Source organism: Giraffa tippelskirchi, chromosome 6 (genome assembly GCF_054371585.1).
Source record: "Giraffa tippelskirchi isolate mGirTip1 chromosome 6, T2T-mGirTip1v1.2.pri, whole genome shotgun sequence".
NCBI classification, from domain to species: domain Eukaryota; kingdom Metazoa; phylum Chordata; class Mammalia; order Artiodactyla; family Giraffidae; genus Giraffa; species Giraffa tippelskirchi.
The window spans coordinates 133348010-133371292 of record NC_137280.1 but is presented as its reverse complement, the minus strand read 5'-3'; the positions used below and the strand labels follow the sequence as shown (position 1 = coordinate 133371292).

General features: G+C 43.0%; 2 protein-coding genes and 1 long non-coding RNA gene across 8 annotated transcripts in view; 1 reads left to right on the top strand and 2 right to left on the bottom strand.

The window, feature by feature from the left end:
* The window catches only part of AFAP1L1 (actin filament associated protein 1 like 1), a 69065-nt gene extending 66898 nt beyond the window's left edge, over positions 1-2167 (bottom strand). For 3 of the 4 annotated variants that reach the window (XM_081495711.1, XM_081495716.1, XM_081495712.1), the window contains exon 1: positions 2043-2167. In XM_081495711.1, coding sequence (XP_081351837.1) covers positions 2043-2058 — 16 coding nt within the window. In that variant the 5' untranslated portion in view covers positions 2059-2167. Of the gene's footprint in view, positions 1-1999 lie in introns of all 4 variants that reach the window. The other variant, XM_081495713.1, reaches the window with a different exon arrangement.
* LOC145508659 (uncharacterized) overlaps positions 1-23283 on the top strand; it is a 106581-nt gene that overhangs the window by 69953 nt on the left and 13345 nt on the right. The window contains exons 8-13 of one of the 2 annotated variants that reach the window (XR_014055513.1): positions 2607-2737; positions 7491-7602; positions 7781-7857; positions 8730-8843; positions 11163-11385; positions 11645-11759. This is a non-coding gene — a long non-coding RNA (uncharacterized LOC145508659). The remainder of the gene's footprint in view (positions 1-2606; positions 2738-7490; positions 7603-7780; positions 7858-8729; positions 8844-11162; positions 11386-11644; positions 11760-23283) is intronic. The other variant, XR_014055512.1, reaches the window with a different exon arrangement.
* ABLIM3 (actin binding LIM protein family member 3) overlaps positions 20052-23283 on the bottom strand; it is a 172544-nt gene continuing 169312 nt past the window's right edge. For both annotated transcript variants that reach the window (XR_014055503.1, XM_081495717.1), the window contains one exon: positions 20052-22174. Coding sequence is in view for 1 of the 2 variants with exons in the window: in XM_081495717.1 (XP_081351843.1) it covers positions 22061-22174 (114 nt within the window). In the remaining variant the exon portion in view is untranslated. The remainder of the gene's footprint in view (positions 22175-23283) is intronic.

Sequence of the window (23283 nt, the reverse complement as noted above, 5' to 3'; positions counted from 1 at the left end):
TTGTGAACTACTTGAGCCACTGTTAGTGAGCACCTGCTGTGTGCCAGGCACTGCTGTCAGCAGCATGGCTGCCCAGATCCCCTCCCAGCCTTCCTGAAACTTACATTCTGATAGGCTAGGTAGACACTAAACATGTAGTCGGATAACTGACTTAGAGTTATGGCACATTGTGATGAGAGCTGTGAAGGAGAAAGAAAGTAGGCTAGGAAAGCCTGCAGCAGGGGAGAGGGTCAGAGCCCTAGAGCATTCTGAGTACTAACAGATTCCCGGGGAAGTCTGGCTTCCTAGGAAGAGTGGTCTGGAAGCAGCCTTCTTTATGAGGTATCAGTTATTAAGCATTTTAAGCTGAGTGAATTATTGTCACTCATGGTCTGTCAAAGGAGGGCATAGTCTGCTTTCTACAACTCTGGGTGGGCTAAGTATAGATTTTTGTACTGGGGATTTTGTACTGGGGACAGGATGGTATTTGGCACCATATGGTCTGTGATGGGGTGGAGGGCCGTGCTGTTTGCTTTAGACATACAGTGTGGGAGATGGGGATGGGCGACTGGGGGACATGAGAGGCACCTCTGCTCTCTTTTTCTCTCCCTAACAAGTGTGTATGCTCTGTGCATACTTGTCTAGGAGTCACTTAACAGGTAAGAACTGCTTTACAGATCACAGCCTTCGTCCCCAAAGAGCCAAACCAGAAGCCCCCTCCATTTTCTGCCTGACCTTCCAACTCCTAATAGGAAAGGGTTGATGCAGCACTTTGTGCTAGAGATGGTGTGTGTGTGGGGGGAGCTGTTCCCAGCACCTTGAATTGGAAGTCTGGGGTCCCCTGCAGCCCTCTGAACTCTGGCTATACCTGTAAGAGGAGTGCAGGGGGGTTACCCTGACATCTGCTCTTGGTCCCATCCCTGCCCCCAGTGCCCTTCCTCATTGCTTCCACACCCTGGCCACTCCTTTTTTCCCCTTGGAGGTCTCAGTGCAGCAAACAGGCAGATGGGGGAAGCGTGTAAGATTATGTAGGGAAGGGGAGGAATTTTCCATTAATAATAATAATAATAACAAGAATAATAATACTTGTCACATTGGCAGCACTTGCCAGTTTACCAAGTGCATTCACACCTGTGCTCTCCTCGGTTTCCAGAGATGGAGTGTTGTGACCCTGGTGTTCTGGTTCCCAGCCTTTGTCAGTGCTCCCATGTTCCAGCAAGCCACTTTTTTTTTTTTTTTTTTTTCAGCTACGAGCCCATTGAGGTATCCAGGCATTTATTCAAGCATAGCTCCCCATGAACGCCCCCCTCCCATAAATGCTCTCTTTATGCTCCTGTTAGTTGCAGTTTCAACAAGCACCCCACCACGTCTGTTAAACTTAAATACTCTTCAAACTGTCCAAGTAAGAAGGGGTCTCAGAGACAATCCAGTTCAACCTTGTCTCTAGCCCAGAGAGAGAGGGTGGGCTAAGGTCACACAGCTTGTCAGGCTCAGTGCCAGGGCTCGGACACCCATGCAGGCACCCACACGCACTCCTGCAGCTCCTCCTCCTGACACCCTGGGTAGCTGCACACACTTCTGTCTCCTGGGGCTTCTCAGCGTGTGAACGGTAGGGGCTTAACACAACACGCCCTGTTGTTTTCAAGAATGACTTGTTAACTCTGTTCTACCCTTGGTAGAGGCGGTTGGGATGGGGTGAGAGGAGCTTGCCTTCCTCAGGAATCCTGTGGGGGATTCTTTCATGAAGTTAAGTCTGCGAGTGTATGCAAACTCTGGTTTCACACACCTGAGGCAACTGAAGTCCGGGACATGAGTCCCCCTAGCAGACCCCTAGCAGCCCAGGCACAGGAGGCACCTGTCCACACAGCGCCGGCTCTTCGGCCCCCGCTTCTCCCTTCCTCCTCGCCCCCACACTCCCCGGCCCGGCCCAACCCGCTAGTCTCTGCCTCCTCCTCTCTGGCTTTTAGCTAGTCTCTGCCTCCTCCTCTCTGGCTTTTAGATCGCGCGGTTCTCCCCTTACCGCCCTGCAAAGCATCAAGTGTGGGCGCCGCGTTTCTTCTTACCCCGGCCTCGGTCCATGGCGCCGGCGATAGCGGAGCAGGGCGCGGTGCCTCCGGCGGGGCTGGCAGCGGCGGGCGCGGCGCTCTCCAGTCCAGCCCCGGCCCCGCGGGAGCGCCCTCCGCGCGTCCCCTCCCCCGACAGGATGCTCGCCCGGCGCCCCCGCCCGCCCGCACCCGCCCCTGCTCTCGGCTCCCGGAATAGACCCGGAGCCCGCCTGGCCCCCTGGGCCGCGGGTGTCCCTTATCCCCACACACCCTTGCCACGCCCTGCTTTTCACAAGTTCTCGCTCCCCTCTGTGGAGGGGGTACTAGAGGACCCACATGCCGGTTCACGCTTCCTTTCAGGACCATCCCCGCGCGCATCCCACCCCTGCCCAGACCAAGGCACTGTTGAGCTCTGCTTGCATTCCGCTAGTGACGAGAAGCTTACTACTGCACTTCCAGCCGGGTCCATTTTCAGATTGTCCAAACTGTTAGAATCTGTTTTTCAACAGTAGAGTCAAAAATCTCTTTGCCTGCTGCCGTCACCCATTTCCTGTCTTTGGGTTTACCTTCTTCATTAAACAGGTCTTTCCTGGGCACCTTCTAGAGCCAGACGTGGACCAGACGCTATGCCAATAATTGTGTAAAAGAGGAGTGAAATAATAGAGATCTTTAAAAAAATCACCTAGGAAAAGGAGAGAAAGGATTGCTAAAAGGTGGGCAGTGGCTTGGGACACATTAAACTTTTGAGGTTCCCAGTGTACTGAATCGTGAAGAATGCCAACACGGAGTGATAAAAATTGTGGCAATAAACACTTTCTTAGCATACAAGTGCAATGCAATGTTAAGTGTGCTCTTCCTTAAATAATTACAGGATGTAGAAAAATATTGCTATGACCAGTGTGGTCAGGAATGGGATTTAAGTTCAAAGCTGTATGAAGAATGTCAGCATCTTTCATCCTATTAGTGTGTCTCTGTGAAAGTAGGTCCAAACCGATTATAGACATATGAAATGTCTAAGACTCTTTATAAAGTGAAGTCAAGGCTTAATTCTTCTTCTAAACACTTCTCCTCCCCAAGATAAGCCAGATCACAGTTTGAAGTTTTGGCTAGGCCACTCCTTTACATAGAACATTCTAGCATTGGGGCCATCTTGTGCAAAGGCTCAAGGAAGGACCTGGGAAAGAGCATCCTGCATTTTCCTGGACTGGGAATATTTCCTCCATTGCTTTGATAGGCAAGTTGGAATTAGTTAGCCCTTGCTTCACCAAATTGCATCAGTAGTTTGTTTAATATATCTGTGTATGAGCCCAGAGAAAATATGGTGTAGTGAAAAAACAATGGGGTTGAAGCCTGGAAACTTGTGTTTGAGCTCCTGCTCTGCTACTTACAAAGTGTACAACTTAAAGCCTATGAGGCTTGCTTGCTCATCTGTGCTATGGGAAAACTCATACTGACCTTGCAAGGTTTTTGGGAGGGCAAATGACATGATGGTACAAACTCACTTTGTACACCATAAATAGCTATAAAAATGTGAGCCATTATTATTTTCCAAGTTCCTCTTTGTTCCTGCCCACTTTTCCAGTTTGAAAAGGTCAGTTTAAATTCTAAAGCAGACAACCAACAATTTATAAGTGAATTAACTTCTAAAAGTTCGGTTTTAATTCTGAAACACTAGAAAACAAGGCTATAAATTGTAGTTAAGTTCACAGTCTAGCTCATTTACTACTTTAAAAAACATAATATTTCATTTGAAGTAAATTTAAAAAATGTATAAAATGCAACTATTGCAGGAATGGATGGAGGGCTTAGAACTTTTAGAAGCTTTAAGAAACTTTTAGACTCTGAAAGTTTATCAGAGAATTGGAACAGAAAAACAAATGCTAAAGGGAATTTATTTGCACCTATGAAATGGTATATGGAATGAGATTAACTGAGCTAGGAAATCTGTAAAATGGGAAATGTGGGCTAGGAAAGATGTAAAAATGGGGTCTAGGAAAGATGTAAAAATGGGAAAACAGTCTGCAGTTTTCCTAAGGATTAACAGTAAAGAAGTAGCTGTGAAGATGTACTGGTTCTGATTTAATAATTACCCATAGTGCCCACTAGGTGGCACTGTTGACTAAATTGACTACAGCTTGGTTGCTGTTGGGGAACTGAATGAAGTGGATGAGAAGGCTGTGTCTTTAGAACAAGGAATAACTACATATTTTTTCTGTACTTTTCCTTTACATAGGCCCATAGACATCATTAAAAACTATCCCTACGTTTCATTAGTCTACTTAGGAATATTTGTTGCATTCTGTGCCAATTTCTATTGGGAGAACTAATGCTAAGTAGAAATGATCTTCATCCTTTATGAGTTTCCAATCTAGTAGAGGAGCTAAATATGCATAAAATAATTTAATTAAAATTTATTATGTGAAAAGTACCAGAGGAAATATAAAGTGCTCTTGGAATTTAGTAAGATGAAGCAGGAATTTCTTACTGATCATGGAGACAATAGTGGATGACAGACACTTGGGTGAGCCTGCAATGAGGAGATAACATTACAGGCAGAGAAAACAGTGAGGGCAAAGACATAGAGATAGAAAACTGCAGGATGTGTCTGCAAAGCAGTTTGGCTTGGCCAGATTATAGGGTATCGGGTGGGCGGTGCTAGAGTGGGGATGGAAGTTGTGGGTGCCTATGCCTGGTTTTCTCCTCCCCTTCCCTGTGTGAATGCAATTCTCTGGAAAGGATTTTTAGGATCGCCTCATAGCTTCCCTTTTCTTATTGCTGTAGTAAGTTTTCCAGGTTTGCCTGGTGCTTGTCTAAAGAAGTCTGTGTGACGAGTTCTAGCTCTGTAAAAAGATATCAAATTTGGTCCCACTGAACAATTCCAGGAAAAAAGCTTTTAGCTCCCACATGCTCTTAGTCTTGTGAAAACAACTGATACTCCCCATTCTCATTCTTAGCTTATCAAGTGGAACTGGGAAGCCCAAAGAAAGAAAAATTTAGAGGCTAAATGTTCTTTGTCCCTGTGAGAGAAACATACTTCAGCCTTTTAATCTGTCACTTTGCCTCTAGGTCTGCTTCCATCATGGCTACCACAGTGACCATTCCATGGTTCTAATCAGATCCCCCTTAAAAGTATTTAATGACTTTCCTTTGCTGTCAGTGCAGAGTTCAGATTCCGTATTATAGTACCTGGGGTACGTTCTTCTCTAAGCTACAGCCTGCCTTTCCACAGAGTAGTGATCTCAGGAGACCCTGGGAAAAGTAAGAAGAACCACCAATTGGGGTTCAGATCTGGGTTCTTGAACTGACTCTGTTACTATGTTACTTTCAGTTCTTCCATTGGGTCATCAGTGTTTAAATTCCTACTTCTCTCTTTACCTCTTCTTGGCCCCCTAGACTGCAAGCACTATGTGAGTGGGTGTTGTGTCTTACTTGTTGCTAGATCCCTACAGCCCAGCACAGTGTCTGGAACCTAGTAAGTGGTAGTAAGTATTGTCGGGTGAGTCAGTGAATAAATGCTCTAGGACTCACGAGGTTTCTGTTAATGCAGGTGTCTTGGGGGGTGATCTCCTTTATCCTCTGAGATTGTTTATTTGCTTATTTATTTGTAGAGGAAAATGAGATAGCAGTGACGTGTTCTGAGAGCAATGTCTCTCTGCTTCCCTTCCCACTGCCTGCCACTGTGGACATGCAGCCCAATCCATGGGGCTTCTCATTGGCTCAGGGCCCCACTCCCAAACTCCTTTGTGCAGGGTGAGCCCCAGAGCCCCTTGCTTGAGCGTCTGCCCAGTGCTGGTCGCTGGATGAAAACCTCTCTTGTTCCATTCAGCACAATGTCACCATTATAGCCCCTATCCAGGGAAATGACATATGGCTGTTGGTCCACCCTGGGCCCCAGAAAGCAGATAGAGATCTGAGTGGTGGCTACTGGGAAAGGAGTGTTTCATGGCTGGATGAAAACCTTTCCTTTTGTTGCACTTTCTGGTTTTTGTTCCAAGGTACCAGGCTCCTACCGGCACCCAGGCCACAGGTTCAGTGTCAGCTGTCACAGAGCCCAGAGCATTGTTGTGTATGCAGGAAAAGGAGCGTTTGTTCTCGTGCCCCAGTGCTGCACATCCCCACCCCTTGGATCCTTCAGGAAAGAGAGCACCCTTGGCTCCTTAAGTGAGGCTCACAGGCTGAAGTACCCTCAGGACCAGTCAGGGGAGCTGTGTGTGTGAGCCGACCACCTGGAAAAGCAGAGCACTCTTGTTGCATCTGAATGCCAGGAGCCAGCAACTCAGTGCATTGTGGCCAGGGGAACATGGGCCTGGAATGGCCAGATCTTCAGACTTTTCAGGGAAACCCAGGAATCTAGATTTCAGCTTTTGATTTTAAAATGTTGGTAACTAAGTCCGGCTGTTTTAAAACATTGCAGGGGCCAACTAAAATACCTCTGTGGGCTTAAAACTGGCATACAGGAACCCTGAGAAAAACTGTGGGCCCATGAAGACTTCTAGAGAGTCTGTCCAGCTGGGTGCCTCTACCTGGGGGCCAAGGTGATGCCCATCCTTTAACCCTGCAGCAGGGACTAACTCTCTTTTGAAAGGGTGCACTGCCTGCCCCCTCTTCATCTCTAGTATGCAGGCTGATGCCAGGGTGCAGAGTGCAAAGTGAATTTCTTAACCTTGGAACTAGAAGAACTTTAGAGGTGAGAGGAGCCCAGGCTAGTGCCTTTGTTTGTCCGATGAGGACTGAAGCCAAAAGAGGGGAAGGAAAGCTTGCCTGGAATCACAAAAGGTCTTAGAGGCAGAATTGGGGAGAGGTGCCGAGGGCTCTGGACTCCTGTGACATCCAGCTGTGAAACCTTGAATGAATTATGTATCAAGGGCTCAATTTCCTCATCTTTAAAATGAGGATGAAAGTAGTACCCAGAGGATTAAGTGAAATCTGTAAAGTGCTTAGTGTAAAAGTGTAAGTTATTGTAAGCAATGTGCATTTCCTCCGAGACATTGTCAGATGTTTATGGAAATATTAAGGAACACTGAACTCAGCCGCACATCCAGGCTGCCCCCTGCAGGGAGTTTTGTGTAAACCAGACCATTGGAAATGTGGTAAATTCTGCCAGCTTCCTCCTTCCCTGTGGGAACACCTGAAACTCTTGGATACGAGGACTGGAGCTTTTAGCTCCTGTTACCCACAGAGTCTGAGAAGGGGTAGCAATTTGTAGTTATGTTTTTTAAAATTAAATAGTGCTGTTACTTTGTCAGAAGGACAAATTGCTTTCTCCTGATCCAAATAGGCAAGACCTGTGTCTTGGGCACATTTCTTTTGTATGACAATAAAGTCTTTATCCACGGGAGGACTTTGGGAGCAAGAAGGCCTTTGGTCCAGGCCCTACAAGCACTTTTCATGACTGACTGAGGCACATTTTGACACCTCACAAATGCTTCCCTAGTGAGTCACATGGCCCATCTCTTCTTCCTGCAGGAGCCGATATATGTACTACTGAAACTGGGATCACGTGATTTCCCCCAGACAGCAAAGCTAATGTTATTAATTCACTCTGGGAGCCAGTGTGTTTGTCACAACTCCTTTGATGGCAAGTGATATAATAACAACTCAAACCAGCTAAAACCAGAAAAGGAATTAATAAATTATTAATTCAGAAGGTAACTGGGGATTTGAAAAGTGATTGAATTTAAGATAAGCTCAGATTCAGGAACACAAAGCGGTTGCTACTTTCTTTACATCTCCTGACTCCACCCTCCTCTGTTCAGTTTTCATCTTCAGGTGGTGTCTCAATCTGTGGCAAAGGCTCGAGGTCTGCACACCTTTACTGCTGGTGGGAATACAGGTAAGGGTGAAGTACCTGATCTAAGAATGGGGGAGGTGCTGAGAAACTGCCCCCCCACCCCGCCCCCCAGCCCCTTGCAGCCAGGTACTGTGCCTGAAGCACAGTCCTTACCATCTAATGAAATAAGTGCTGTTACTCCTGTTTTGAAAGTCTCATTTCATGTGGTGCATTAGTTTGCTGATGTTGTTGTAACAAAATACCACAGACTGGGTGGCTGAAACAATGGAAATTTATTTTCTTCTGGTTCTGGAGGCTGGAAGTCCCCAAGCCACGTGTCAGCAGTTACTCTCCTCTGAGGATTCTCTCCTTGGCTTGCAGGTGGTGACCCTCCTGCTGCCTCATCACATGGTCTTTCATCTGTGCACCTGCATTCCTGGCATCTCTCCCTATGTCCTAATCCTCTTCTTACAAGGACACCAGTCAGATTGGAATAGGGCCCATCACCTCTTTCAAGGCCCTATCTCAAATATAGCCATATTCTAGGGAACTTGTGGTTAGGGTTTCAACATATAAATTTTGGGGGGATAGACTTGAGCCCATAACCCTCCCAAGTAAATGGAGAGGCTGAGGTTTGTATTCAGGGAGGCTGAGTCTAGCCATGGTGCTGTCATGTTTCTGCCACAGCTCACAGTGGTGACCAGGTAGGCAAGTCTTCACAACCCAGAGCAGCAGAGAGAGGGATGTATCCAGTGAAAACCGCAGCAAACAGGAAGTCCTTGGACATGATGTCCTGGGAACGGGCTTGTAGAATATGAGAGTTTTGGCTCCCTGAGGTGGGGTTGGGGTTAACTAGGCCCTGCTTGATTGTCAGAGTACTTGTGTTTTCCTTTCCCTGAAGCATATTCAGATATTTTTCCTTTGGTTTCCTAAAGAACAGTCATCATGAAGAGATTGAGGGAATACACGTTTTTCCTCCGCTCTCACTTACGTCAAAGGGAACAATAATTCGCAAAGTGTAGAATTCAGACTTGTGGTGAATATGTAAGGTAAGTTTAGATGTGACTCAGGCCAACATATTTGAAGAGTTATGAATTTATCTGAATTTGTATTAAAAGCATAAAGTTGGTCCTTATTTGATACTGATAAACAGAAAAGTCAGGAATGAATCAATTGAAAGAAAACTATCACATAAATAGCATTAAGTAAATATTAATAAATAATCTGATAAAAATTGTGGAGGTGGTGTTTGAGTGACTGAAATTTGGGAAACACTAGGACAGTTTCCCCCAAGGAGGAAACACTTTTGGACATGGGCATAGAAGTCACCTTAATTTTTTGACCTGATTCATCTGTACACTTGGCCCTAATTTGCCTCAAGGACTAACCATGAGTGTGACTGCAGGCCTTTGGTTTTTCTGCCTGTGCCCCTGTGCCAAAAATCATGTTGGAGGCCAGGTGAAGAGGCATGTGGATGCTTGGGTGATAGATACTGGCCCTAGTTGTCACAGCTTCTGGATTTTATTTATTTAGTCTTGCTCTAGGGCTTCTGAATAGCTTGGCAGTGGCTCACAGCTCTGTACGTAAAAGCAGATGTTTATCACTGTGTGATCAAGAGTTTTAGCAACTTGACATCTGATGTGGAATGAAATATTTAAAATTTAATTACACACGGGGCATTAACAGAGTTGGCATAACTCTGCAAACTCAATTCATAATTGCTGTGAATTTTAGCAGTGCTTTGTTGCCCTTGAATTCCAAGCCCTTCTTCTCCACATTTGGCTCTGTTCAGTGGCCAGCTGCAGCTGCTGACACCGTCCATAACTGGTCCCTGGGTTTCTGCACCAGGTGCCTCGTGAGGACGAACAGCTCTGGGCGCAAGAGAGCTGGCTGCTTGTCCTGTTCTGCTCAATGCTCAGTGGGCCTGTTTCTGTGGCTGCAAAATGCAGCCATTGCCTTGTCTTTAGGCTCTAACCTTCTGTGATTTCTCTGGCCTCTAGTTTGAGTTCTGTTTTTTAATGTAAGGTTGCCCTCCAGTGTCCAGAGAAGTCATGTGCACAGGGAAAGGGCTCCCTTCTAGAACTTGAGGAAGTCAGACACAAAATGTTGCCATCCTTGTCCAAAATAGAAAGATGGTTTAAAGCAGCACTTCTCAAACTTCACTATGTGTGTGACGCACCTGGCGGTCTTATTGAAGTATGGGTTTGGATTGAGTAGGTTGGGAGTGGAGCCCGAGATTCTGCATTTGTCACAAGCTCCCTGGTGACTCCAGTGCTGCTGGTTGGGGACCACACTTTGAGTAGCTAGGCTTAGAACATTTCTCCCTGCTTCTGGTAGGTAGCAGCCACATTGCAAGCCAGACGATCTTCATGTAGCCTGCGTGGTTGAGAGGTGTCCTTCCAGTCCCTCTTCATATTCTGGTCTCTGCCTGCCCTCCAGCTCCCCTTCCTTTGCGTCTCTCCATTGTATTTTAGTTCCAGATACATCAAGCTCTTACTCACCTCACTGCCTTTGCATATACCGTTCTCTGTGCCTAAAATGCTCCCATCCCCACTTTTCCCTTGGGTACTTCGTTGTCATCCTTCAGTCAGAGCATGAAGTGAGTTCCTTTCTGCTCCTGTTTTCTGGTGCCCTGTTTGTGTCTCTGTGGCAGTTAACTTCGTGTGCCATCTCTTTTTCTGTTCACTTGTTCACAGTCTTGTTTCCTCTTTTTAAGACTAGAGCTACACGAGAGCTCACACCTGACTTGCACACAGTTGTGTCCTCAGTGCTGCTGCCTCACAGTAGATGCTCCATAAATAAATATTTTCTGAGTGTGTGTGTAGCCAGGGCGCAAGGAAACATTCCTGAGTTTCCTTTTACACATTTTAGCCACCTGTCTCAAGGGGCTGTGATGGGGGTGATACTTAGAGCAATCATAGAATGAGAAGTCAGGAAAGGAGCTCCTTTTAAGCTACATCTCATCATCATAGATGTCAAAATGTGAAAAAAAGTTTATATCTTAGAATGGATGAAATAAAGTAAGTCTAACATTTCTTAGTTATGTCACAAAAAGAACTTTATAAAATTTGTAACGTGCATTGTGATTCTCTGAGGGGAGAGAGTGACTGTGGTTGAAACCCTGTGATCGCTTAACCGAGAGGCCATTCCCTGTCTGCCCTGTCTTTCTTCTTTACCAGCAGGGCATCAGCCTCCCACTATTGAGTCTGAAATGCAAAAAACAGACACCAGCTGTTTTTGCTTCAAGGGCATGGGCCTGTTTTGTAGCTCTGCCAGCAGAACCTGCAGAGAAGCCTACTGAGGACTTCTGGGAAGGTTTTTCTGCTTAAAAGAGACACACAAAGGGAAATTTCTGTCCTGTTTCTCAGTGTGATTGTGGGAGAATATGATGCCTGGCACCACAGCAGCCTCTTATAAACCTGAGGAATCACACCTGAGGATGGTGGAGTGGAGCAATGCAAAGAACCAGATGCCAAGAATCTGGGCTCCCAACAGTATCACTGAGCTGCTGAACTGACCAGCCCTGCACCTGGGACCTCTTTCTAGTTGGCAAGATAATGTGTTCTCATTGTTAAAGCCACTTTTAAGAAGGTACTTTAAAAAAAATACATATTTATTTATTTGGCTGTATCAGTTCTTAGTTGCGGCACGCAGGATCTTCATTGCATCATGGGGGGATTTTTCGATGTGGTGCACAGATTCTCTAGTTCTTGGGTGTGGGCTTTCGAGCACATGGATTCAGTGGTTGCAGCACTCAGACTTAGATGCAGCACTCAGGCTTAGTTGCTGTGAGGCATATGGGATCTTACTTCCCCAACCAGGGATTGAACCTGCATCCCCTACATTTCAGGATGGATTCTTAACCACTGGACCATCAGGGAAGTCCCTAAGAAGGTACTCTTTACTTGCAACTGAAAGCATCCTACCTGATAAGAGTGGTTGAACTGATTTCTTCAGTCAGAGAGGTAGGAATTGGCTCCTGGCACCACCACAGTTATTATGCATTCTCTTTAAAGCTACTTCCTCCCCTATGAGATGCAGGTAAGAATAATGATACCTCTTGGGTTGTTAACAGGGGCTTAAATGAGATGATGGGTGGAAAGTCCTTAGCACAGAACTTGGCACATTTCATCAGCTATACTCCAATACAAAGTAAAAAGTTTAGTAATAAAAAACTCGGCACACTCTTGGTACTTAATAATGAGGAACTATTACTATGATTATTTTTAAATTGAAGTATAGTTGGTTTACAATATTGTGTTTTGGGTGTATAGCGAAGTTATTCAATTATATATAATATATTTTTATTCAGATTATTTTTCATTATTGGTTATTACAAGGTATTAAAGTTGTTCCCTGTGTCATACAGTAAATCTTTGTTGCTTATCTATTTTATATATAAAATATGTCTATTAATCCCAAACTATTCCAACTCCCTTTCCCTTTTGATAAGCTTAAGTGTTTTTTAAAATTATATTTGTGAGTCTGTTTCTGTTTTGTAAATAGATTCATTTGTATTATTTTTTTATATTTCATATATAAGTGATATAATACTTGTCTTTGAGTTACTTCACCTGTTGTGATATTCTCTAGGTCCCCCTGTGTTGCTACAATGGGCAACATTTCATTCTTTTTTATGACCAAGTAATATTCCGCTCTATTTATGTACCACATCTTTTTTATCCATTGCTCTGTCTATGGACATTTAGGTTGCTTCATGTCTCTAACTATTGTAAATGTTGCCACAGTGAACGTTGGGTGCATGTGCTTTTTTTTGAATTATGGTTTTCTCTGGATATATGCCCAGGAGTGGGATTGCACGATCATATGGTAATTCTACATTTAGTTTTTAAGGAACCTCCATACTGTTCGCTATAGTGATTGTGCCAATTAACATTTGCAGCAACAGTGTAAGAGGGTTCCCTCTTCTCCATGCCCTCTCCAGCATTTATTATTTATAGATTTTTTGGCCATTCTGACTGGGGTTAGGTGGTATCTCATTATAGTTTTGATTTTCATTTCTCTACTAATTAGTGATGTTGAACATCTTTTCATGTGTCTCTTGGCCATCTGTCTTTCTTCTTTGGAGAAATGTCTGTCTAGATCTTCGGCCCATTTTTTTGATTGGGTTGTTTTTATGTTGTTAAAGCCTCATGAGCTGTTTGTAAATTCTGGAGACGAATCCCTTGTTGGTCGCACTATTTGCAAATATTTTCTCCCATTCTGTGAGTTGTCTTTTTGTTTTGTTTATGGTTTCCTTTGCTCTGCAAAAGCTTTTGAGTTTAATTAGGTCCCACTTGTTTTTGTTTTTATTTCCATTAGTCTTGGAGATGGATTGAAAAAGATAGTGCTGCAATTTCTGTCAGTGAGTGTTTTGCCTATGTTTTCCGCTGAGAGTTTTATACTGTCCAGTCTTACATTTAGGTCTTCAGTCTACTTTGAGTTTATTTTTTCTGTATAATACTGAAGAACATTATGATTTATTTATTTTTTTCCCATGGCGCTGTCCAGTTTTCCCAGCACCATGTATTGAAGAGACTGTCTTTCCTCCATTGTATAGTCTTGCTTCTTTTGTTGTAGATTAATTGACCAGGTATGCATGGGTTTATTTTTGGGCTTTCTGTCCTGTTCCATTGATTTATATTTCTGTGGGGTTTTTTTGGTGCCAGTACCATACTGTTTTGATTACTGTAGCTTTGTAGTATAGTCTGAAGTCCAGGAACCTGATTCCTCCAGCTCTATTTTCCTTTCTCAAGATTACATTGGCTATTCAGGGTCTTTTGTGTCTCCATATAAATTTAAAAATCTTCTAGTTCTGTGAAAAATGCCATTGGTAATTTGATGGGCATTGAATCTGAGATTGCCTTGGGTAGTGTAGACATTTTGACAATATTGATTTTTCCAATATAAGAACATGGTGTATCTTTCCATCTGTTTGTGTCCTCTTTGATTTCTGTCATCAGTGTCTTATAATACAGATCTTTTATTTCCTTAGGTAGTTTTACTTCTAGGTATTCTTTTTGATGTGATGATAAATGGGATTGTTTCCTTAGTTTCTTTCTTATCTTTCATTGCTAGTGTATAGAAGTGTAACAGATTTCTGTGTATTAATTTTGTAACCTGCAGTTTTACCAAACTCATTGATGAACTCTTGTAGTTTTCTGTAACGTCACTGGAATTTTCTATGCATAATATGCCATCTACAAACAGTGACAGTTTAATTTCTTTTGCAATTTGAATTCCTTTTAATTTTTTTCTTCTCTGATTGCTGTGGCTAGGACTTCCAAAACTATGCTGAATAAAAGTGGTAAGAGTGGACATCCTTGTCTTGTTCCTGATCTTAGAGATGCTTGCAGCTTTGCTGTTGAGTATGATGTTTACTGTAGGTTGTTGTATATGACATATATGTCATATATGTTGTTTATTTGCAAAGTCATGTGCAACTCTTTGTGACCCCATAGACTACAGCACTCCAGGCTTCCTTTACTGTCCTTTACTATCTCCCAGAGTTTGCGTCAACTCATGTCCATTGAGTCAGTGATGCCATCCAACCATCTCATCCTCTGTCGCCCCCTTCTCCTGCCCTCAATCTTTCTCAGCATCGGGTCTTTTCCAGTGTGTCGGCTCTTTGCATCAGGTGGCCAGAGTGTTAGAGCTTCAGCACCAGTCCTTCCAATGAATATTCAGGGTTGATTTCCATTCCATTTCTATGGTTTGATCTCCTTGCTCTCTAAGGGAGTCTCAAGAGTTTTCTCCAGCACCACAGTTCAAAAGCATCAATTCTTTGGCACTCAGCCTTCTTATGGTCCAACTCTCACATCCGTACATGACTACTGGAAAAACCATAGCTTTGACTATACAGACCTTTATTGGCAAAGTGATGTCTCTGCTTTTTAATATGCTGTCTAGATTCGTCATAGCTTTTCTTCAAAGAAGCAGGCATCTTTTAATTTCACGGCTGCAGTCACCATCTGCAGTGATTTTGGAGCCCAAGAAAATAAAATCTGCCACTTTTTCCATTGTTTTCCCATCTATTTGCCATGAAGTGATGGGACGGGATGCCATAATCTTAATTTTTTGAATGTTGAATTTTAAACCAGCTTTTTCACTCTCCTCTTTCACCTTCATCAAGAGGCTCTTTAGTTCCTCTGTGCTTTCCTGCCGTTAGGGTGGTATCATCTACATATCTGAGGTTGCTGATATTTCTCCCAGCAATCTGGATTCCAGCTTGTGATTATGTTGTGGTATGTTCCCTCTATGTCTACTTTCTGGAGAGTTCCTATTATATGTTAAAAGGTTTTTCTGCATCTATTGAGATGATGATATGGTTATTCTTCAATTTTTTTTGATGTGGTGTATCACACTGATTGATATGTGGATACTGAAAAATCCTTGCATCCCTAGGAGAAATCCCACTTGATCATGGTGTATGATCCTTTTAATGTATTGTTGGATTTGGCTTGCTATTATTTTGTTGAGGATTTTTGCATCTATGTTGATCAGTGATATTGGCCGGTGATTTTCTTTTTTCATGGTATCTTTGTCTTATTCATTGCTTTTAGCTTAGTGTTTATCTTGGCAATTCAGTTGTCTAGTTTTGATAGGTTCCTCTTTATAGTTATTTCTAGTTCTTTGTTACAGTAATGTGCATTTCTGTTGATAATCTTTCTTAATTCATTTAGTATTTTTATTGCCTCCTTCTTGAACTTGGGATATAGTTGACTGGAGAGGTCTGTTTTATTGTTTTGTTCTTTCAAGTGATTTTTCTTGTTCTTTTTGTTTGTTTTGAATCTATTTATTTTAATTGGAGGATAATTACTTTGCAATATAGTAATGGCCTCTGCCATACATCAGCATGAATTGGCCACAGGCATACATGTGCCCCTCCCTCTTGAACCCTCCTCCCACCTTCCTGCCCACCCCATCCCTCCAGGTTGTCATAGAGCACTGGCTTTGGGTTCTCTGCATCATACATCAAACTCCCACTGGCTCTCTGTTTTACATATGGTAATGTATATGTTTTAATGCTATTCTCTCAAGTCATCCCACCCCTTTCTTTCTCTCACTGTGTCCAAAAGTCTGTTCTTTATGTCTGTGTCTCCTTTGCTGCCCTGCACGTAGGATCTTTGGTACTATCTTTGTAGATTCCTTTATATATGTGTTAATATATGATATTTGTTTTTCTCTTTCTGACTTACTTCACTCTGTATAATAGGCTCTAGGTTCATCCGCCTCATTAGAACTGACTCAAATCCATTATAGTTGAGTTGTATTCCATTGTGTATATGTACCACAACTTCCTTATTCATTCATCTGCTGATGGACATCTGCATTGCTTCCATGTCCTGGCTATCGTAAACAGTACTGCAGTGAACACTGAGGTACATGTGTCTTTTTCAGTTATGGTTTCCTCAGTGCATATGCCCAGTAGTGGGACTGCTGGGTCATATGGGAGTTTTATTCCTAGTTTTTTAAGGAATCTCCACACTGTTCTCCATAGTGGTTGTATCAGTTTGCATTCCCACCACCAGTGTAAGAGAGTTCCCTTTCCTCCACACCCTCTCTAGCATTGGTTGTTTGTAGACTTTTTGATGATAGCCATTCTAACGGGTGTGAGATGATACCTCATTGTAATTTTGATTTGCATTTCTCTAATAATGAGCAATGTTGAGCATCTTGTCATGTGTTTATTAGCCATCTGTATGTCTTCTTTGGATAAATGCCTGTGTAAGTCTTCTGCCCATTTTTTGATTGGGTTGTTTGTTTTTCTGGTATTGAGCTGCGTGAGCTGCTTGTATATTTTGGAGATTAATTCTTTGTCAGTTGCTTCATTTGCTGTTATTTTCTCTCATTCTGAGGGTTGTCTTTTCAGCTGGCTTATAGTTTCCTTCATTGTGCAAGAGCTTTTAAGTTTATATTATTTTAAATAGGTCCCACTTGTTTATTTTTGTTTTTATTTCCATTCATGCTGTGATTTTTGTCAGTGTTCTGCATATGTTTTCCTCTAAGAATTCCACAGTTTCTGGTCTTACATTTAGGTCTCTAATCCATTTTGAGTTTATTTTTGTCTGTGGTGTTAGAAGTGTTCTAATTTCATTCGTTTTCACGTGGTTAACCAGTTTTCCCAGCACCACTTGTTGAAGAGACTGTCTTTTCTCCACTGTATATTTTTGCCTCCTTTGTCAAAGATAAGGTGTCCACAGGTGCGTGGATTTATCTCCAGACTTTCTTTATTGTTCCATTAGTCTGTATTTTTGTTTTTGTGCCAGTATTAATGACTGTAACTTGGTAGTATAGTCTGAAGTCAGGCAGGTTGATTCCTCCAGTTCCATTCTTCTTTCACAAGATTGCTTTGGCTATTTGCAATCTTTTGTGTTTCCATACAAATTGTGAAATTATTTGTTCTAGTTCTGTGAAAAATACTGTTGGTAGTTTGGTAGGGATTGCATTGAATGTATAGATTGCTTTGAGTAGTATAGTCATTTTAACCATATTAATTCTTCTAATCCAAGAACATGGTATATCACTTCATCTCTGTGTTGTCTTTGATTTCTTTCATCAGTGTCTTATAGTTGTCTGCATACAGGTCTTTTGTCTCCTTAGGTAAATTTATTCCTAAGTATTTTATTCTTTTTGTTGCAGTAGTGAATGGTATTGATTCCTTAATTTCTCTTTCTGATTTTTCATTATTAGTATATAGGAATGCAAGAGATTTTTGTGTATTACTTTTATATTCTGGGACTTTATTCATTGATTAGTTCTAGTAATTTTCTAGTGGCATCTTTAGAGTTTTCTATGTAGAGAATCATGTCACCTGCAAACAGTAAGTTATACTTCTTTTCCAATCTGGATTCCTTTAATTTCTTTATCTTCTATGATTGCTGTGGCTAGAACTTCCAAAACTACGTTGAATAATAGTGGTAAGAGAAGGGCACCCTTGTCTTGTTCCTGATTTTAGAGGAAATGCTTTCAGTTTTTCACCATTGAGGATAATGTTTGCTGTGATTTTGTAGTATATGGCCTTTATCATGTTGAGGTATGTTCCTTCTATGCCTACTTTCTGGAGAGTTTTTATCATAAATGACTATAGAATTTTGTCAAAGGCTTTCTTTGCATCTACTAAGATGATCATATGGTTTTTATCTTTCAGTTTGTTAATATGGTGTATCACATTGATTGATTTGCATATGTTAAAGACTCCTGCATCCCTGGGATAAAGCTGACTTGATCATGATATATGATCTTTTTAATGTGTTGTTGGATTCTGTTTGCTAGAATTTTGTTAAGGATCTTTGCATCTATGTTCATCAGTGATATTAATCTATAATTTTCTTTTTTTTTTGTGGCATCTTTATCTGGTTTTGGTATCAGGGTGATGTTGGCCTCGTAGAATGAATTTGGGAGTTTTCCTTCATCTGCAATTTTCTGTAAGAGTTTGATCAGGATAGATGTTAGCTCTTCTCTAAACATTTGGTAGAATTTACCTGTGAAGCCCTTGGCTTTTGTTTGTTGAAGATTTTTGGTTACAGTTTTGATTTCTGTGCTTGTGATTGGTCTGTTTGTATTTTCTATTTCTTCTTGGTTCAGTTTTGGAAGGTTATACTTTTCTAAGAATTTGTCCATTTCTTCCAGGTTGTCCATTTTATTGGCATGTAGTTGATCATAGTAGTCTCTTATGATCCTTTGTATTTCTTTGTTGTAACTTCTTTTTCATTTCTAATTTTATTGAGTCGTTTTTTCTTGGTGGGTCTATCGCTTGCTCTTTTAATTGGGAATAGTTCCTCTTCTTTTTCACTTTACTTAAATTTATCTTTGTGAATTTAGGAAAAACAGTTACCTACTGTGGTCTCAGAGGACTGTTTTAATGTGGAAGTGTCCCTGTGTAGACTGTGTGAGTCCATTATTTTTGGTACGAATGCCAGCCATGTCTTTTTCGGAGTGGAAATTATTCCTTTGATAGTGGGTGTAATTGGTGTTGTGGTAACCAGAGTGTGCACTGGAAAGTGTGGGGAGTCCTCTGCTTAGTTCTGTGGCTGTCACAGCCCTGTCGGGGGTGGAGTCTGCTCTCCTGTTGTTGAAGTAGAAGCTCTGATGATTGAGTTCAGTAAGGCTGCACTGCCCTTAATGTATGCTCTTTCCCAAAGGATATGAGTGCTGAAGCAAGTGAGGCCCATGCTGTCACAGAACCTCCCCATCGCCTGTGCAGGTGTCCTTGGTTTTGCCTAGGAGCAGCCCAAGGCCATGTTCCTTTCTCCATTGTGTTTTTCTGAGACCTGGTGTTAGGCAGGTACTGGGGGCCAGGGCACTGTGGCTGCAGGAATCGAGGTGGTTGTGCTGCCGTTTAGCACCTGGGCTGCCTTGGTGATAGGACTCTCCCAGGGCTTGTCTACCCCAGATATGACTCCAAGCTGTGGTGTCACCAAGCTGCTGGGCATACTAGCAACCCTGCCTGGATGGCATTTTGGGTTGACAGTGTGAGGTCATGGTAGCCATCAAGTGCTGGTCCCTCTTTGCCTGACTGCTAGCAAACCAGCACACACATATTCCTTGCAAGCAGAGACCAGGCCCCTTCAGCTCCCTGTCTGTTCTAGTGGACTTTCCAGCTGGCAAAGGCGGTTTCCAGGGTGAGAGAACCTTTCCTCTTTCATAACTACCCCCCAGGGATGCTGGCGCCTTCCTGATCCCCTATTTTTTTTGTCCTACCTGCTTATATGGAGATCTTTCTTGCAGCTTTGGTTGTATAAGAACTCTTCTGCCAGTTTTCAATCGGTTTCCTTTGAGAACTGTTCAACATTTAGATGTATTTTTGATGCATATGTGTAGGGAAGTGAACTTCATGTTCTACTCTTGATCTCCTCTTGCATTTGTCAGTAACTGCAACACTGATTCAGATGAGGTCAAGTGTAGAGGTGGGTGGATTCTGGCTTACTGAGGATGAGAACCCTGATATCATGCTTCCCCATCTCTAGGTTCACTACCTTTTGGAAACTGTCAGCTCACCTGGGTCTTACTACCATTATTTTTTGATCATAGAACCCTATTTATTATTGCAACATCCTCTTCCATTCTCTAGGACTCTGAATTCTGCAAGAAACAGTTTGGGTAATGCTTACCTGGTCAGGCTTTCTTATCAAAGGAGAAACAGACCAAGAGAGGGCTTCTCTCTGATAGTTTTATTTTGAAAAATGTGAATGGTTCAGCCTCTCCCCATGTCACTCATTTCCACTCACACGAGAAACAACAGAAAGACACAAGTCTGGGTTGAAATTATGTGCATTTATGGGAAACAAAGATGTTCAACAACAATAACAAAAGCCCTTCGATCTCTCCAAGTTCTCAACCAGTGATAATGAGGCAGTTTCAATGATTGTGTCTGGCTGGGGACTTTTCTAAAAGGGTCAGAACAGTTGAAAGACATTGGCCAAAAAGAGAAGATGCAGAAAGGGTGGACATTTTAAACGAGAGTATATTAGACCTCCCTTCTGGCCCTTCATCCTATCACCCTTTCAGGTTACAGTCTCCTCCCAGTTTACAGAGATCCTTCCTGAACTTCACTCAGATGCAGTCTCTTCCAGAAAGCTTTCCTTGGACTGAACCAGCTGTATATGCTTTCTTAGTAACGTCATACACACTTTCTCACGCTCTCTCCTATCACTTTCTGCCTCACGTCCGTCATGTCTGAGTACATGCCTTATGACACCCATTTTTAGTAGGCATGCCCCTGAGATTGGGCCCCAGGTTGATCATTCTAGTATTCCCATCGCCGTCCCACATTAAGTGCTCAGTATACAGCAGGTGCTCAGCATCAGCAGGTGCTCAGTGAGCGTTTGTTGAGTTGAAGTCAGTTCTACATTTGCCACAACACAACCTCTTGAGAGTCATAATTGTCATTTCCACTTCTTCATCTTTCCTCCGTGGTCTGACTCAAGGCATCTCCAGAAAGGAACAGACCTCACCATCACCAACTCATGGTTGCAGATTTGGGGAGGGGAGGAGAGACAGTTAACCTTTCACCCCTGTTCCAGAAGGCAAGGAGGCAGGAAAGGCAGCCACTGGGGAAATCAGGATGACTGTGAGTGATGTTGGCCAGTGCTCCATTTTGGAATCTCATAAGCAGTCATTCTTCAAAAGTTTCCCCCATGAAGCGTGGCCAACTTTGCAGTGGGAGCCAAGGACTGGTGGGGGTGCAGTTGGGTTGCTCTACCAACCCAGAGACCAGACAACATAGGCCAGGAAGCTTTCTTTAGGACATGGTCTGTATTACCTTTGGAGGTGTGTGTTAGAGGTTGTCTGTCTAGTTGTTCGGTTGGAGCTGTGGTGGGAATATTAGCCCTGTGGCGAGTTGTCAGGCACATAGATTGTAGTAAGGCTGAAAAATACAGGCTGCAAAAATGGGCCTCTCCTCCTAAGGGGGAAGGGTCAGAAGGTTCTGGGAGCAATGAGGGAGGGTCCCAAGGGGTCCTGCAGCCCCAGCACTAACGGGTGTCCTGCTGTGTCTCCTGCTTCCAGCTCCTACTTCCTCCCTCTGGTTCTTCACGTAGGGGCCAGGCATGGGGCCATCGGAAGTAATGATGCAGAAAAGGGAAGTGCTTTTTCTTTTCCTACCATGAGTCATAGATTTGGACTAGAGAGAGGTGTGAGGATCAAGGATAGAAGGAGGATTGAAGAGGCGAGGAGAGGCCAAGGCCCTATCCGTTTCTGTTTATTTCTGTAATGAAAAGACGTGAAACCCACATTTCTAGCTGCATCACCCCCAGACAGCACTGAGGTCCTAGTGGGGGCGATAAAATTCTTCAGGGCTCTCAAAGGTGTTCAGTGACTTGGGGAGAACGCTGTGGATCCTCCTTGAGAAGGGCCCCTCTGGGGCCAGTGAAATGTGAAAACTGCACTGTCAGCATCCTCCCTGGAGGTTGGGGAAAAGAGCCAAGAAGCAGAGAGAAGAGAGACTCCTTCAGGCACCTCTTTTAGGAAAGAGAGTTGGACCTTGGGGGACTCAAGTCAGGACAGATGTTTCAGTATAAAAAGGTTCCCCAGTAAAAGGATGGGAGTCCCCACAAATTCCTTCCCAAACCCCATTGCACTTAAAAAAGAGAAAGTAAGGAGCATAAAAATATCTTGATGATGTGGGCTTGCCTGACGATACAGAAAAGCAAGTCTCATGGCAGGCAGTGTGTCCCATTACACAAGAGAGGATTATACCGAGCTTCAGTATAGAGATTTTACATATATTTTTATATAAATGCATATATATTTATAGAGCCTCTGCCTAGAACAGCCGGGCTTGCTTCTTGAGTTCATTCCTCTTCCAGAGGGCCAGCCGGTCAAACTCAGAGATGGTCATGCCAAAGACCTGGTAGAACTCTTCCTGGGACAGATGGCGCTGGAAGAAGAGGGGAGGAGACAGAGAGGGAACAACTTGAGGATGTGAGAGGCAGGTGGAGGCAGGAGTGGTTCCTGTACGTTTCCTCTGGTTCTGCTGTGCCTGGCACAGTGTCTGACCCACGGAGGGTGTGTGATGTCTGTCGAGTGGATGACTGTGTGAGTGAGTGTTTCTTGGGAGGGACCTCTGTAGTTGATCTGGCTGGAGAGGCTTCCTCTACCCAAGACTCAGGTGGGACTTCCACTTCACCTGAGTGCCCCTCGCTTGCCTCCCCTTTCTGCATCCCTGCTCCATGCATTGTGTCCAGGAGTTTGTATGGAGTAATGTTACTGCTGTCTGCTTTGGACAAAAAAGGAGGCATGTCCAAGATTTTAGGGTGTATTTCCTCTTAGTAATAAGTTTACCAAAAAAGTCTGGAAGGTTTTTCCTTAGGCCAATGAAAAAAAAAAATTCTTCTCCCGATTTCTCCATACCATACTCTTTGTTATATGAAAACAAGTATGCCACATAATGAAACATTGTTCTTCATGTCTTAGTGGATTTTTTAACCCCTTTCTGCCTGTTCTCTCTCCTGCCCCTTCCTGTCCCTTCCAAGCAGAGTTGAAAGTTGATACAACTTTGATTTCTAAGCTTTGAGTTAGAAATATATGGCACTTAAAATGTGGCAAAATGTGAACAGTTGGTGAAGGATAAATGGATGCTCATTTTGCTATTCTTGAAACTCTTCTGGAGGTCTGAAATTTTATTTTTCAAATAAAATTTATGATTTTGTTTAAAGAGAGAATTAGATGGCATTTATCCTGCCTGAGAACTTACTGCATTCACTTGCTCTTGGTACCAATTATATTAGCTCATCAGGTATTGAAGGAGATTGAGAATTATGTGTACAGCCACATAACAATTAGCCAATTTCTCTGGCTTATTGTTACTGTGAATGAATGTTTTTGCCACATTTCCAAAACTTTCTTTAGCTAAGGTAACTTTGATACTTTTGTTAGATATTGTTGGTTAGATATCATACTTTTGTTAGATATCGTTGGTTATATATCTGAGTTGATTTTTTTTGTACTTAGTATTTAATACTACCACCAGTTACCTGTATTGTATTT